At 50.5% G+C, this 17,502-nt stretch overlaps 1 protein-coding gene across 6 annotated transcripts in view; it reads left to right on the forward strand.

Moving 5' to 3' along the window:
- WSCD2 (WSC domain containing 2) overlaps positions 1–17,502 on the forward strand; it is a 120,203-nt gene that overhangs the window by 72,529 nt on the left and 30,172 nt on the right. For 5 of the 6 annotated variants that reach the window (XM_025986615.2, XM_025986613.2, XM_072723024.1 and 2 more), the window contains exons 3-4: positions 5,112–5,226; positions 9,188–9,372. The exons of the other annotated variant lie outside the window; for it this stretch is intronic. In XM_025986615.2, coding sequence (XP_025842400.1) covers positions 5,112–5,226; positions 9,188–9,372 — 300 coding nt within the window. The remainder of the gene's footprint in view (positions 1–5,111; positions 5,227–9,187; positions 9,373–17,502) is intronic. 6 annotated transcript variants of the gene reach the window in all.

Consider the following 17,502-nt stretch of genomic DNA (forward strand, 5'->3'; position numbering starts at 1 on the left):
TGCAAGGCTACTGCGAGGTCAGGTCCAGACCCCAGATTTGGTTGACTCCAGACCTGGGCTTCTTCTAGCACATCGTAAGGCCTCCTGTTTGTGAATCGACTCATGGACAGTAAATCAGAGGAATACAGATCAGTTCATATTTAGTTATCCTTTTAACAAATTACCTTTATTGAAGAGAGCAAAATTTCTTGAAGATTAATTGAAGCCAAAGAAAAAAGGAAAGAGGGGGGGAAATGCCAAACCACAGTCAGGAGGACTCTTTTTCCAGATGCCTCCGCTCTCCCGGGCTTACCCCTCACTGGGTCCTGTGCTGGAGATGAATAGTACATCTGGGGCAACTCTGCCATTTCAGCAATATTTGGATAGCCACCGAGATGAGCTGATAGATTGTGTGAACTCGGCCATTTATCCCCCCTCAAGTGGCCCATGATTTTTTTTAAAGATTTTATTTATTTATTCATGAGAGACAGGCAGAGGCAGAGGGAGAGGAGAAGCAGGCTCCCTGCAGGGAGCCTGATGCGGGACTCGATCCTAGGACCCGGGAATCACGCCCTGGACCAAAGGCAGACCTCAACCACTGAGCCACCCAGGCACCCTTGGCCCGTGATTTTGTCCGTTTTACATACCCCACGTCCCCCTCATTCATATCACAGCAGGATATGAAGGCAGGGCGCTGGGGAAAACACTGAAGCGGGTTGGCAGGAACCACACTGACAAGGTCAGCAGGTGGCAGGCGCTGGGTGGGAGGCTGGGGGGGGGATGATGGTCGTGCTGGCTACAGCCTGCACGGAAGCTTCAGTGGGGAGGGACACACCAGCACTTGCCCGGGATAGGGAGGTAACTGATTCAGTATTTGTTTCCTGACCCACAGAGCTTAGCCCGTCCATCGGGTCAGTGTAGCACGCCCATGTTTCTCCAGGGCATTTTTTAAAAAAAGATTTATTTATTCATTCATGATAGACAGGGGAAGGGGGGTTGGAGAAACAGGCTCCATGCCAGGAGCCCGACGCAGGACTTGATCTGGGGACTCCAGGATTGCGCCCTGGGCCAAAGGCAGGCACTAAACCACTGAGCCACCCAGGGATCCCCTCTCCAGGGTGTTAATGAGGGACCATTTATCTTCTCTCCGTCCTGCTGATGAGGAAACTGAGCAACTTCTGTTCCTCTAACAAACCTCTGAGCACGTGCTGTAGGAGACATCGCAGCCTGATGTCTGGCCTGGTGGGAGGGACAGAGAGGAGGTGGCACAGCATTTAAAAGCCCAGGCTTTGGGGCAGATGGACCTAAAGTCAATTCCCAGCTCTCTTCTAGGGGACCCTCTTTCCCCTGCCCTTCCCTGGGTGGTCTCACTAGCAGGGACAGAGATGTCCTCCCAAGCCAAGACTCACTGTGGTACACAGGAAGGGACAGCTTTGGGAACAGACAGGCCTGGGTATGGATTTGGTCTAGACCCTCACAGCTGGGTGGATTCATCAGCTTAGCTGGAGGACTGACATGTGACTCAGTGCTACTCTGGTGGCAGGAGACAAAAGCTCATCTCAAGCCAGCTTAAGCCAAAGAGAAAATGCATTGTGTCTTGTCACCCAACTGCGGAAGGGACTGGCATTTCAGAGGAGTGATTTGTGTCCTCTGTTTCTCTGTGACTGTCCTCTCTGGTTGCCTCTGTGTTGGCTTCATTCTCCCAAACCGGCTGACTTTGGTGCCAGGGATCCTGGCTCTTGGTGGCTCTGGGCTTACAGACTGCCAGCGCCATCACCTAAGGAAAATAGATTTCTTTGTCCTAGCTTTGATCTGTAGGAGTGGGCCATGTGCCCTTCCCTGGAGTGGTCAAGACATCACTGGCTGGTGGGAGGGATGATGTAATTGGCCCTGCCGAGGTTAGGGTGAGTAAGGTCGGTTAATAATAATAATTTTTAAAAAATGTGGTGCTTTGAAGGTGCAAACAGTATCATGACAGCCCATCACTTCACTCCAAAGAGGGCACGTGTACGTACATATACATGTACACTCTCACCATTGTTTAATTTCATCTAGCACGATCCACTATCTCAGATATAGCCAAATGCCCCTGCCCTCACCCTTAGGTGAGACCATCCAGAGCCACAGCACATGAAACTTCAAGCCCAGCATATCGGAGCATTAGCGTTTCTCCCCATCACGTCTCAATGTGGCTCTTAATGATCCTGGGCCAAGAGGAAGAGGTCCCTCTCCACAAATAAAACAAGTGAGGACAGACCTGGGTTTAAAATTTACGAGAGAAACTTACAGGATGTAGGAACTTGGGCAGATTTCAAAGCTTCTAATTCTACTTAGAAAAGATGAAAAACAGAAGTGGTGACCAGTCAGAACATATACCAGATGCCAAAATGCACTCCCTTCTAGGGCAGGCAGGTGTAATTGTCATTAGGATCAGTTTCCTCACCTATAAAATGGGTTAATGAGAAGCATCTGAGGGTGTGAATTAAAAAAAATGCTAAGCAAAATTAGCCAGAGAAAGACCTATACGTATGATTTCACTCCTACGTAGAATTTCAGAAACAAAACAAATGAAAAAAGGTGAGAAAAGCCAAAAACCAACCCTTAGCTATAGAGAACAAACTGATGGTGACCAGAGGGGATGGGGGGGGAGGGTAGATGGGGGAAATTGGTGATGAGGATTAAGAGTACACTCTTGATGAGCACTGAGTAATGTACAGAATTGCTGAATCACTGTATTGTATACCAGAAACTAATATAACACTGTACATTAACTATACTGGAAAAAAAATTTTTTTAAGTTTGTTTATTCATGAGAGACACACAGAGAGGCAGAGACATAGGCAGAGGGAGAAGCAGGCTCCCTGCAGGGAGCCCGATGTGGGACTCGATCCCGGGACTCCAGGATCACAACCTGAGCGGAAGGCAGACGCTCAACCACTGAGCCACCCAGGTGCCTCTGGACTTAAAAGTTTTAAAAAGTTTAAAAAACTTAAAGAAAAGGCCCATCGTAGATAGCATATAGTAGGTGCTCAGTACATGCCCCCCTACGCAATCTTTTGATCTGACAACAAAGACTTCCTGCTGCCAAAATAACCTTTTCCCCCTTCCTCTCTCCCTCCTCCCACCCCCCTTTTTTCCCCTCCTGCCTTGCTCCCCGTACAATACATCCCAGGACACTGTCCCTCAGGGAACTATCGAGGCCGAGTTGGTGTGATGCCCTTGCCAGAGAGTCTGCCTCTCCCGGCTCGGGTGCGAACGGCACCGACGCCCTGGTCATGAGGCCAGGACTCCCTCTGTGACAGGAAGGACCCGCGTTGTAGAACAAGCAGCGACAGGATGTGGGCTTCTCCAGAGCGGTCACCATGTGATGCGCCTGCTCCAGGGAAGCAATCTTTCTTTTAAAGGACAGCTCTTAGTCTTATAAAAGAAACTCAGAGTGATCAGGACAAGGCCTATCTCCTGATAGGGGCTGACAGATTCTGCACTTAGTGGTCTGGCATTGGGGGGGCACAATGCTTGGGAAGGAGCCTACGCTCACTTTTAGACCCTGTTCACCGCAAGCGAGGGGGGCCCAAGCCCACGGCTGAAACAGACGGCAGGTCCGCCAGGGAACGTGACCAAGTGGCCTGTAGTATCTTCCTCAATTATTCTCTGCAACGGCTGGCTACACCATCCAGATACTTCCAAGGGGAGAAATGGAAAGGGCGCTAGTTTGGGGGATCCCCTAGACCTGGGTTTAAATCTTTCTCTGCCCCCAGTGAGCCCCTGGTTTTAGGCCAGCCACTTGACCTCTGTGGGCCTGTTTGGTTATCCGAGAGCATGAACTTGCCGATGCTCCCCACTTCACTTGGTCCTTGCAAGGATCTCTGGAATTCAGAAGAAGTAAGTGGTGATTCAGAACATTGGCTCTGCAGCCACATCACCTGGGGTCCACCCTGGCTGCCCGTGGACCAGCTGTGTTTCCTTGGGCAAGTGACTTGACGCCTCTGGGCCTCAGCTTCCTCTTCTCTATAGAGTGAGAATATTAGTACTTGTAAGGTCATTGTAAGGATTCAGTGAGACAGTATGTGCAAACTGCTTAGCAAAGCACATGTCCCAATTATAAGAACCTACAGAGGGAAAAAACACTTGCATAAACCGTAAAGCATGGTCATCACATGTGAGAAGTACTATTTTACCATGAAGTACAGGAACATGTTTGCTACTTTAAGAAAACTTTGTGTATGGTTTACAATTGTTTTTTTTTTAAAGATTTTATTTATTTATTCATGAGAGACATAGAGAGGCAGAGACACAGGCAGAGGGAGAAGCAAGCTCCATGCAGGAAGCCCGATGTGGGACTCGATCCTGGGACTCTGGGATCATGCCCTGAGCCAAAGGCAGACGCTCAACCACTCAGCCGCCCAGGCATCCCTACAATTGGTTTTTATAAATAATTCAAAAATTTTTGGATGAAAGCACTCACCCTGGCCCATATATATAGGCAAACTGTAAAGCACCTGCAGGTGCTGTGAATGGCCGGATTCAGGTTGCACTCATTTTACCTTTGTGCCAATCATGTGCAAGACGCTATGGTAGAAACATTTACACCCATCATTCCATTCTGATCTCACTGGGTTAGTGTTTTCATGCCCACTGTGAAGGAAACTAAACCCTGGAGAGATAACACCAGCCCAAACTCACTAGGCCAGTGCCTAGAAGTAACCAAAGTAGGAAGAGAATCTAGCCTTTGAGGTATCCAAGACCACATGTCCAAGGAAAGGTAAGTATCTTAAGGCAGCTTGTAGAAATAACACGCTATTAGCTATGTAAGCTCTTCAGAGCCCTCTTCATATGGGTCGCATCTGCATGGTGCTTCCTGAGTGCTCCATTGTCCCCATAGAGCCCAGGGGCTTGGCCTTAGCCTTGGCCACAGAAGGGTCCCTTCCTCCCCTGTTGGCCTCCGCTGCCCTTACGGGTCTGGGGTCTGCTAGCCCACATGACCTTCAGTCTCTCGTTTCTGCTTTGCTGTTGGAGATGGTACCAAAAGGTCAAGAAGGCCACACAGCCAGAGGGACACTGGTTGCCACTGGTTTGCAAACCCTTTTCTGCTTTGTCCTCAGCCAGATCTGACTTTTCTCCTCTCCCCAAAGCCAAGTACATCGGCTGCTACCTGGATGACACCCAGAGCCGAGCCCTGCGAGGCGTGTCCTTTTTCGACTACAAAAAGATGACCATCTTCCGTTGCCAGGACAACTGTGCGGAACGGTAGGGCCCTGACGTCCCACGCTCCATTCATTTCAGCCTCCTTCCTTCTGTGGTGTTCTTCCCTTTTCCACGGAAGGGCATAGTGGAGAATGAGCACGTGGCCACAAGGAGAGGGTGAGGTAGCTGTGTGTGCATGTGCACATGCGAGTGCAGGATGGTTCTCGAGTTGGCCTGCTGGAGTTTGTGATCGTGTCCTCATGTGACCCCTGGGCCTAGGTGTGAGTGTGTTTGTACCCTGTGCAGCGTCGGCAGGTCACGTCTGTAAGCTTAATGTTCATACATCGTAATCTTTAAGTAATAGTGATTGTGTGTACAGGAGACTCTGAATCTGTGTGCAAGGGTCCATACTTGGGCTCATGTGTGGGAAAGACCTTTAGGTGTGACTCTGTGTGAGGGAGGCTTGTATGACATCCATGGGACGTCTCCCAGGGAGAAACTGTCACCTGAATCTACAGTGTTTTCCAGTTGAAGGAGACAGTGATGTTCTTGATTAGAACACACACTGGGGGAGGGAGCTGACTTTCCAAGGGTGGGCGAGGCCCCAGAGGACTGGCAAGTGGGGACGGGACCCTCAGTTCAGGCTTGGGCCCCAGCATTGCCACCTTGACCTGGGGTGGCTTGTGAAGGTGGCCTGCCAACATGCCCACCTTCAGGACTCTAGCTGCCTGGCTCCGAGGTCACAAACTCTGAAGACCTCAGCTGCATGGCTGTAATGGAAATGACCACGTGTGTGCCCGAGGGACTCCTCCCTGTGTCCTTAATTAGGAGAAACACCGTCCTCTTTATAATTCTCTCCCCGAGCCCAGGGCCCTCTCCAACTTGGGAAAGACTCTGAGTCCTTGATGATATCTATTCATTAATGTACCAAACTGTGGAGAGACGTAGGTGAGGTCCACAGAGTTCATGGCCCCGTGGAGTCACAGCATTGACGAGGAGACAGACCTGTAAGCAGAAGAGGGCCTTGTAGTGGGATGAGAGTCCAGATGTAATGAATCACAGACTGTGGAAATGCAGAAGAGGCCCCCGACCTGCCTGGGGTGTCAGGAAAGACTCAGAAGAGGGGATAGCCAAGGTGAGCTTCAGAGGATGAGTCAGACGGACTCACGTAATCCACTTCAGCAAATATTTATTGCTGCCCACAGGGTGTCTGGGTGCTGGCGATGCAGAGATGAGTCACCCGCAGCCCTGCCTTCAGGGGGCTCCCCCGCCAGCTGGGAAGACTGAGGCAGCAACAGGCTTGAGCAGTAGAAGAGCAGGAGCTTACACATGGTGGCCGTTTGCTCCCTGCCAGGCACTGTTCTCAGCACTTTGCAAATATAAACTCTTAGCCCCCACAATACCCCCAAGGGGCAGAAACGTTATGATCCACATTCCACAGATGAGGAAACCAGAGTGTAGAGACCTCAAGGATGACAGGTGCTGGGCAGAGTGTGCTGTCTAGAGTACAGGGGGCTTGTGAAGGTTGATGGAATGGAGGGCTCCAGAAGAGTTATAAAGGTGAGATCTTGAGTTGAGTTTTGAAGGGTGAATAGGAGTTTTCTGGGTAGTCAAAGGACAGAAAGAACAGTGTGTATGAAGACCAGAACTCCTGAAACATCCTCAACGCCCAGCATCTCAGGTGGGCAGGGTAGGGATGCACAGAAAGTCCAATGGGAGTTGTCGGGAGGGAGGGGAAGCTGCGGGGCTGGCTCATGCCCGCGGACACAGAGTCTCGAATGCCATCTAAAGCATCTGGACTGGCCACGGACAAGGGGGAACTGCTGGAGGGTGTTAATCAGGGGATTGGTGGACATTCATTCAACAAATATTCATTAAACACTTTTTGCCAGGTGTTGAAAGGATGAGGTAGGTTGGGGGGGACCAGATAATCTAGGCCAGAGGTCTTCAGCCTAGGGTGAATATCTGCGTTACCTGGAATCTTATATAGATTGCTGGATTCCATTCCCACTTTTTTTTTTCCCATTCCCACTTTCTGATTGAGCAGGCTGGGGCCGTGAGAATTTGCATTTTTCGTGAGTTCCGAAACAGAGACCATACGGACTCTGTGGGTTCTGGGTGCATGGTTGGAGTGCTGCTGCCCTGATTTTCACATGCAGCTACACATTAGAATCACAGGGCCGATTGAATTAGACTCTCTGGAAGTGGGAACCAGGTGTGGCATTTAAAAAATGTTCCCCAGGTGATCCTCATAGCTGTCCATGTTCAAGAACCACTGATAGGAGGGTTTGTAGGTTGAACCAAGCCATCTGGAAGCTTCTCTGTGTGCAGTGGAAGCCCCTGGGGGCAGGGGTGGTTTAGAGAGTGGAGAGGTATGATCTGTTTTAATTCTGGAAAGATTCTTCTGGCAAAGGCCACAGCAGGGACATCAGGATTAACAGCCTGAAGCCCTCCCAGAGACCACTGGAGACCCTAACGACAGCAAGGCTGACTCCACTTCCTATTCTGTTAGTCATCCATCGCTGGGCAATAAATTATCCCCAAATATAGCGTCTTATACCAGCAGACATTTATCATCTCACAGAGTGTTTGAGTGCCAGAAACTGTGATCCAGAGTAAGATTAGCCAGATGATTCTGCCTCAGTGTCCCCAGGAGCTCATGGCCAAAATACGGCAGGGACTGTAGCCATCTGAGGGTATGGACATGTCTGGAGGATCCCCTTCTGAGACAGGCACTCCCAGCTGGCACCCGTGGGTCCTCACTGAATGGACGAGTCCTTACCCCACGGATGTGTCCTCACCGCATGGACGTATCCTCACTGCATGGATGTGTCCACAGGGCCTGCTTGTGTGTCCTCCCATGGCAGCTGTTCTCTGCCCTCCCCGCTGTGCACCATCCAAGGGAGGGAGCAAAGAGGAGGCTACCACTTGCTCTGGAACCAGAACACCCACTGGAAGGGTTTATTTTTTCTTTTCTCCTTGGGAAATGTTCCTTGTATCATGAGAGGGGCCCAGGGCACCCCAGAACCCAGAATTCAGAGAGACAGGAAAACTGAGACAAGACAGGCGGAGGACAGGCTGGCCCAGCTCCAGGGTTTCAGTGGGGTTCAGGCACCCAAGATGCCCATTTGGTTTAAGCTGGTCATGCTGCATCTGCCTGGTTGAGCTTGAGCAGAGGATGGCAAGTGGCACCTGGGCTGCGGAAGTATGTGGAGGCATGAGTCTGCGCCAGTCTGTTGGTCCATCTCTCCCGTGTCCCTTGGGTGTCCAGAGTGAAGACTTGAGCTGACTGCTCCCCCTTGGGCCTGCCCTGCATGGCCAGGGTTCTGCAGGCTGCTGTCCCACGAGCCTTCCTGGTTCTGGAGAATGCCTCAGAGGCAAGAGGGCTGAGCCCGGCTTGTCCTAACCCCCTCCTTCTGTCCCCAGCCCCTCTAGCCAGAGCAGGCGATGTCTCATTTGTTTATAGAATAGGTGTCCACTGAGAATCCTCTTTAGGAAACAGTCCCATGGCTATGGAAAAAAAAAATGTTGAAAACCTTGCAGTGCCTGGATTTTTGTTTGTTTGTTTTGTTTTAGGGGAAGGAATTTTTTCCTTAGCTGGATATGTGACCTTGGTTTTGCCATCTTCCAAGGGGATCTGAGAGTTCCTGCCTCCTCCCTTTGTTCCAGCTCTTCTCAAGGGGCATGGAGGCATCATCCCTAGGGGATGTTTCCTGGAATAAAGGAGCTGGACTCTACAGACAGAGTTAGTGCAGATCTACACTGATGGAGCAAGAGAATAGGTTAGAACAGAGGGACCCCAGGCTCCGAGGTGTGTGTGTTGTCAAGTGTGCCATGTGTTGAAGTGTATAAGGTGGGTGTCTGTAGGACACAGTGTGGCCACGTGGGTAGGTGTACGGGGATGAAGGCCGGGGGTGGTCCCTGGGGGGTCCTGAACCCCAGAGTCCTCCCACCTCCTTTGAATCTCCCAGTCCCGGGGTCTGCATGGTGGCAGCTGCCCCTGCCTGACCGCAGCCTTCCCCAGGGGTTACCTGTACGCCGGGCTGGAGTTCGGTGCTGAGTGCTACTGCGGCCACAAGATCCAGGCAACAAATGTGAGCGAGGCCGAGTGTGACATGGGGTGCAAAGGCGAGCGCGGCAGCGTGTGCGGCGGCGCCAACCGCCTCTCCGTCTACCGGCTGCAACTGGCCCAGGAGTCTGCGCGCAGGTGTACGTGAGTCTGCCCCTGCCCCCGCCCCTGCCCCTGCCACCCCCCTCGCGCTCCGCCGCGCCCCCTCCGCGCCCTCTCTGGTGTGCTGCTCCCTGCCCTGCACCTTCCGTGGCTCCCCAGCACCCCCGCAGCCCAGCCCCACCCCAACTTCCACCACAACCCTTGCAGAGGCCTCTGCTCCAGCTACTTTGAGTGTTTCCCCCACCCCTGGCCCTGTCCTCTCCCTCCCACTCCGAGCTGCCTCCTGTGCCAGCTACGTCCCTCCTCCTCCCTCCCGTCTTCCTCCCTGACACAGTGAGCTAGAGCCTGAGCCCAAGGGCCTTCGTGATGTTCTGAAAGCATATTGCTGTAACGGTGATGCAGACAAGGATGATGACCATACTGATGGCTAGAGCAGGCACTTGTTCTTTTTTTTTTTTAAGATTTTATTTATTTATTCATGAGAGACAGAGAGAGAGGCAGAGACAAAAGCAGAGGGGGAAGCAGGCTCCCCATGGGAGGCTATGCGGGACTCCATCCCAGGACCATGGGATCAGGAACTGAGCCAAAGGTAGACACTCGACCACTGAGCCACCTAGACATCCCCACTTGGTCCTTTTTCTAAGAGACAAAAGCAGAGGGGGAAGCAGGCTCCCCATGGGAGGCCATGCGGGACTCCATCCCAGGACCATGGGATCAGGACCTGAGGCAAAGGTAGACACTCGGCCACTGAGCCACCTAGACATCCCCACTTGGTCCTTTTTCTAAGTGCCTTATGCGGAGTAGTGCATCCTCACAGTGACCCTAGAAGTAGGCACTGTTATTCTCTCACTCCCATTTTATAGACTGAGAAACTGAAGGTCTGTGTCATATTAGCCACAGAGGATTTAAACCAACTCCTGAGCCTACGTCTTTAATGCTCCCAGGGATGGAATTTCTTTCTTGCTTGTCAGTGCTTTGGTTTTGTTGTAAAAACTCTCCAGTTTTCACATGGAGGGAGGGAGATGAGCAGGAGAGCATGAGCGCTGGCCCATCTTCTGCAGACATTGTCACACTGTCCCCCCTCCGGGTGCTTAGTAACAGTTAATGTCTGTTGAGCAAGAATCTGCCATGTGCCAGGCACTGTGCCAAGCCTGCTAGGGCTCGATTCCATATCCCTTCTCTACAGCCTCTATAGGTGGTTATCAGTGTTAATTTTGCAGTAGGGAAGCTGAGGCTTACCAAGTTTAAGTAAACCTGCGCAAGGTCACCTAGTCTATTGAAAGGTGACCACAAACCTATGAAAATTGCTAATGGCCTTGACAAAAGATGGAGGGCAGGGTTTCTCCCGGTTACCCTTCTCATGCAGCGCCAGGGCAGGGACAGGAACCCACAGCCACATCTCTGACCCTTGGGCTAGTGCTTCCCAAATTTGAATGTGCCCATGAACCCAGTGGAGATGTTGTTACTATGCAGATTCTGTTTCCGGGGGTCAGGGTGAGATTTTGCATTTCTGAGGAGCTCCCAGGTGATGCTAGGTGGCTGGGGCCAGGGACCACGCTTTGAATAATAAGGCCTCAGACCTCAGTGGAGCTGACATGGCCTGCCCCAGAATGTTCGCCCACCCACACAGGCGGGATTTGCCTGTCTGCCATGGGAGTGCCATTGTTTATAAAAATTCATTATTGGTTTGCTTGGTAATGTGTTCTGGTTTCCAAATCCTGTGCTTCAGAAGCCCCGTTCAAGTTTTGCTCTGCAGTGGGGTTGAGCGTGCTGCCAATTTGCAAAAGTGCTGATTTGCTGCAAGTGGCTGCACCGTCTACCGCCACAGAGTCATCTCAGTTCACCCGGGGCCAAAGTCCTGGCTGGCAGTAGGCACAGGTGGTGTGTGAAATCCAGGCTGGAGAATGTCCACACAGTGAGTCTCTGGTTTAGCCGTTAGTGTAATGAGGTTTTAATTTGATGGCAGATTTACCATGCTCACACAGATCCCTTTATGCCAATATTTATGTTATTTGATGGTGACTTTGACTATCTGAAGAGATGGCCTTAGAGTCATGGGTATTTAGTGAGAAAGCTGTTGCCACTACAACATCCTCATGGATGAGGATGAGCTGGATAACAAGAATTAGGCCATGTAGGTCATTAGCCAGATATTAGCCAGACCTCCTTTTGGTTAATGTTCAGATTGGCTGGATAATCTGGACATATTCCTCCCCCCAACACTGGCGCTCATGGTCTCTCTCCCTCTCTCACATACAGACACACTATTGTGCTCACCTGTTATGAATGACACTGTCGCAGGCCATCAAAGATTTTTCTTTTTTAAACAATTTACTTATTTATTCATGATAGACATCGAGAGAGAAAGAGACAGACAGACACACACACACACAGAGAGAGAGAGAGAGAGAGAGGCAGAGACATAGGCAAGGGAGAAGCAGTCTCCATACTGGGAGCCCGACGCGGGACTAGATCCTGGGACTCCAGGATCACGCCTGGGGCCAAAGGCAGGCACCAAACCACTGAGCCACCCAGGGATCCCCAAGATTTTTCAATCAGCTGAAATATACAAGCCTCAGCACACAAAGACCTTAGATTCTGTAAAATAGGATGTGTCTTGCCCCTGTAGCCATAGTAGGGTTGGGTGGATTGTGAGAGACAGCCCCTGAGGCTAGCACAGATGCTGCTGCACCCCTTAGCTTATCCACTTCTGCAGTAGCAAAATTACCTGGATGGTGTTTTGCTCCATGTGAGAAAGGAGTCCTTTGTATTGCTGTCCAGGAGGGGAACATAGTCCTGTCTACTGAAGGTGGAGTCGCGGATTCTCTAAGGCCACACGTTGTCCTTCTACCAGGTTTGAAGCTTGGGCACCGTCAGCTGGAGCCTCCAGAAGAAAATTGAAGCCTTATTAATCTCAAGACTGAGTCAAAAATGGAAGTGGCTTGGATAAGGAGATGGATGGTTGATGATGTGTCAGATTGACACTTCCAGTGGGCTCCCAGTTGGCAACATGGTATCTGAAGAGAGCATGGGGACCATTGTTGAACTAGAAACTGGACAAGCACCCATATGAATTAGGCATGGCGAGGCTGAGTGGAGAATGAAACATAGTCGTGTCCTCTGGATGTCACCATCCAGTAGAGAAACAGATCCAACACCAGTGGGATCTGTTCTAGCCTGGGGGTATGTGTTAGGGGGTTGCAGGTATGTGTTGGTCTGTCAGCAGGAACCAGTGGAGCACCATTTGAGCTGAATCTCATTCTAAGGAGATACCCAGGTAAAAGGGAGAGCCCTATGAACAAAAAGTACAGGGTCAGCAAAGATCATATGTTGAGTACCCTGTTGGAAGCACCTTCCTTCCTGATGTCCCATCTTACAGCTTTACAGACTGAAGCCCAGAGAACACAAAGGCCTGAGTTGAACAGCTGTGGGGGAGGCTTCACAGATGAGAGCTGTTTGATTAGGGCCTTGAAAGATGCATAGGATTTTGCCAGGAGTAGAAGAGGATATCCAGACTCAAGTTGCCAAGGGGTGGGAGAGAAATCTAGGCAGAGGGAATGAGTATGCCAAAGCCTAAATGTGAGTTTGGGAAATGATCAGCAAGCATGATTTTTCCGAGGCCACAATGCTTCTTAGGGACTGGGCATGGGCTGGAACCCAGCCCCTGACTCCTAGTTTGGGTGCCGTGGACACCTTGACCTCTCATATTGGATTCTGGACCTCATCTCCTCTCTTTTGGGAGAATTCTTTGTATCTAGCTTACCTCCTCCTTTCCCTGACCTCTGACCTCTCCTCCTGCTCTGTATGCTGAATCCAAGCAAAACAGAATCGCCAGCATCTTTGCTCTGACCCTGTGGCACCTTTGGCTTCCAATTTCTGGATCTGATTTATACACAAATAAATCAGAAAGGGAGGCCTTCCAAGTCACTGGCACACAACACTAGGCAGGGAAATGGGCAAACACACCAGGAAACAGGTATGGTGGAAACCAGACTTAATTTGTAGAGTTATTAGTTGGTATTAACACTGTGTCCTAATTGTGTTTCCCTGAGCAGTGGCACAGAATTCTTAACAATTGGAAAGATCTAAAGGAGGCTTATTATCTCCAAGCACCACTCTGGTTGGGCGTATGCCTTGCGTAGGGAGGCAGCCCACGTGTTCCCGCAGTGATGGTATGCTCCTACAGTAGTGAGAGCATTAAAAGGTTGGCAGAGCAAATGTCTGCAGGCACCCTGCTATTCTTCCTTGACACAGACTCTCAGGCACATGGACTCTTTGCTCTTATTACAAAAGAACCGAGAAATGGACTTCCTTCTTGGTTGGATTACATTTTTCACAGAAGTTTGCTAAATCTGTCAGCAAGTATAGCTCTCCTCCCAGGGGCAGAGGCCTGCCAGTGATTTGAGGATATTAAGGCTTTGCAGGATGTTGCAGGAGATTTCATTTGCCTGGAAGATTCTTGCAAGATTTTGTGTTAAAGGTTTTCTTAGAACTACATTGAACCCCTGTTGGGTGGCTGTCCGTGGTGCTGACCATCCTTTATTGCTTCCTAAAACCTCCAGGACTGCAGACAGAGCAGCTTTTCCTCCTGTGTTTTGTTTTCTATCTTGGTAGAAGTATTTTTTTTTTAATTTTTTTTATTTATTTATGATAGTCACAGAGAGAGAGAGAGAGAGAGAGAGAGAGAGGCAGAGGGAGAAGCAGGCTCCATGCACCGGGAGCCCGATGTGGGATTCGATCCCGGGTCTCCAGGATCGCGCCCTGGGCCAAAGGCAGGCGCCAAACCGCTGCGCCACCCAGGGATCCCTATCTTGGTAGAAGTATTATGAAGTATTACAAAGTATTATTATGGTGGGTGTATGTGTGATCATGGAAAAAAATAGATCCTTGACTTACAGTTCACAATTCACGTGGCATATTTTGTGTACTGTGAATTTTGGCAATTTGCTGCCTTTGAAAGTTAGAAGGGGAGTTTTGTGTAGGGCTCCTGTCATGCTCTTTGATCACTCCATTCCAGCCACTTCTCTCAAGGGCAGCCACAGATGATAGTGGAAAGTCCCACGGATGGGCAGAACATCCCTCGCTCCTCCTTTGCCAGTTCTAGAGGTCTCTCCTTCCCCCTTGTTTGTGTCTTGGACTCCTGAATTTTACAATTTATATTGGTCTTCATAGTTCTGCTGTGTAGAGTCAAGGAGATGATAGCTAGAAAAATTTTCTTTCGCATCGTGATGGAGGAGAATTGGTTTGCTCTCACCCCCTCAGCAAAGTCCACAGAGGCCATGGGGACAATGTGGGTTTTTTTTTTAAGATTTTATTTATTTATTCATAGAGATGCAGAGAGAGAGAGAGGCAGAGACACAGGCAGAGGGAGAAGCAGAGAGCCTGACGTGGGACTTGATCCAGGGTCTCCAGGATCACGCCCTGGGCTGCAGGCAGCGCTAAACCACTGTGCCACCGGGGCTGCCCACAATGTGGGTTTTGAAATCAGGCAGACACTGTTTCTATCCCAGCTTTGTCACTTACTTGCCATGTTGACGTTGGCCAGGCTACTGGCTCTCTGAGCCTCAAGTGCCCCATCAGTAAAATGGGGACAATTCCAACCTTTAAAGATGGCTGTGACCACCAAGTGAGAGAAAATAGAGAAAGCACCTAGCACAGTGTTGTTGGGCAGTTGTGATGCCCTTTTCTTCCTGAAATGAAAACTCCTCAATGCACTCCAAGCAGCACCCAATTCATCCTATCTGAATTTGCAACAGCCCGCAGGAGCCTTTGGTGATGCCTAAAAATAGCTGGTTTGAATTCTCGGACAGTTAGGCTCTTTGTGTAATTCAATCTCTCTCTGATTATAGGTAGCCGTTAACAGCTCCCAGCTCACTGCCTTTCCTCCTTGCTGGCATCTTTAATGCAGTAGAGCCTGGCCTAATTACCCAGGGGGTGGTGGCCTCTTTCAAACCAAGGGGAACTCTTCCACGCCTGCCTTTAAGCTGACGCCTGGTGACATTTACCTCATTTTTGTGAAGCCCCAGAACAAAGAGATGATAGGACTTCAGAGATACTTGCAGCGGTTCCGGGCTGTTCTTCATCTGCCCCCAGCAAAGAGAGTTGCTGAACAGTTGCTCTGCTCACCTCTTGCTAGTAAAAGCTTCAAGCTGCCGAGGTCATGCACCATCCCAGCTGGCCTGGCAATGAAGAGCTGACATTATCAGAATGTGGGGCATGGGCTTTTGTGATGCCTGGACCCCTACTATGGGGCATGAGAGGGTTTCTGGGAAATTCAGGGGGCTGGCGTGGGATCCCTGGAGCCCCCAGCCATGTGAGAATTGGGCAGGCCTCCAGAATGGCAGAGGGGTGGGAAACCAAGATGAGAGGTCAAGCAGGATTGGGGTCACATCCCAGCTCTGCTCCTCACTAGCTGTGTGCCCTGGAAAAGCAACTGGATCTCAGGGTCCCCATCTACAAAACAGGGTAAGAGTATGGTCCACCTCACAGGTGGCTGTGAGGATTAATTGGGAGGCAACATGTGTAACACATAACACTAGTGACATAGAGCAAACAGCTGATGTCCTTACCATCATCATGTTGGTCATGAGGAAGACCCTACCTGGGGTCACTGCCATTGTCAAGGGGCTGGATATTCACAACACTTAGAGCCCCATTCTCACAGACTGTAAGCTGGGAAGAGCAACAGCCCTCAACTCCATATGGGATTTCCCTTGTGGATTAAAAATGCTCCAAGATCCAAAGATATTTTAAGTTGGGTTTCCCGAGAGGCAAGGATGTGAACCTTGGTTTGTTTGGGAAGCCAGCCCAGGATGTGCCGGGAGAGGAATGAAGAAGTGAGATGAGAAACGGAGGAAGCCCTTACAAAGTCCTTTACAAAGCAAGACACCACTGAGGACAGCTAAAGCTTAATCCCAGGGGGAGCTCTGGGAGATGGTGGCAAATGCGTTTCAGAGGTATCCCAGCAGAAGAGCAGGAAGCCGCTGTATTGACCGCCCCCCCACGCTTCCCCACAGGTTGAGGGTGGCTCCATGGGGAGATGGCAGGTCCAGCCCCTTCCTTCTAGGCCCTAAGACAGAATCCTGAGTGTTTATTGTAAGTCGTCGTCTGTCTGTACCGGGATGGGGAGTACCAAAGGCTCGTTAATGGGGCACTGACAGTGTCTACTACATGGGGTCTAGCCACCCTTCACATATCATGGTCAGGCGAAGGAGAAAGGAGCAGGGAAGGACGCTGAGTCCTGGTTGGATCTCAGGCACTGTAAATACCATTGCATGGACTTCCACTCTCGTGGTGCAGTGCAGATACTATCCCTGCTTACAGATAGGGAAAAACTGAGGTGAAGACCCCTGCCCAAAGACACACAGCTTAGTATGTAACCCAGGTCTATCTGAACTTAAAACTGGTTCCCTTTCTGCTGGAGACCAGAGCTTTTTTGTTTTAAGATTATTTATTTAAATGCAACCGAGTGAGACAGCATGAGCAGGTGGAGGGTGCAGAGGCAGGCGGAGAAGCAGACTCTGTGCTAGGCAGGGAGCCCAATGCAGGCTCCATCCCAGGACCGGGATCATGACCTGAGCTGAAGACAGACACTTAACTGACTGAGCCACCCAGGCGCCCTGCACCAGAGCTTTTTGCAAACAGGAAGACGTCTACCCACTGCTGTGGAAGTGAAAAATTCTTTCCATCACAGCAGAGTGTTAAAAGGTCAAGGGGGGGAAAAAAAAAAAGAAGGTCAAGGGACCCAGGCTGGCGGCTTCTCCTTCATTTGCAGACATATAAGTACCACTACTTTATAGATGGAGGAAATGAGAGTAGCAGGAGAGTTAAATGTCTTGGCCACCATGCATATTCTCCATGTTCTGATCACTAAGCCACAATGGAGAGCAACCTGCAGAGAGAAGTGGCCTCCAGAGCATTTCCCAGATCCCTGGGAGCCCCACCTTTCTGCTGGACATCATGAAGCCCTCAGTGACCATGTGGTTTTCCCAGAAAGCAGAATGGGCAGGACTGTTGGAAGACCCCTCATCCAACAGATCAACTGCTCCTGGAAGCGCCTTCCCACCCCTAGTCCCCTCCTCACCCCACCCCTAGCACACACTTTGCCCAAAGAGAGACTCACAGCAGTGCCTCCTGATCTCATGCTGGCTCCCTGCCTCCTCTGAAAA

Source organism: Vulpes vulpes, chromosome 10 (genome assembly GCF_048418805.1).
Source record: "Vulpes vulpes isolate BD-2025 chromosome 10, VulVul3, whole genome shotgun sequence".
In the NCBI taxonomy this organism is placed as follows: domain Eukaryota; kingdom Metazoa; phylum Chordata; class Mammalia; order Carnivora; family Canidae; genus Vulpes; species Vulpes vulpes.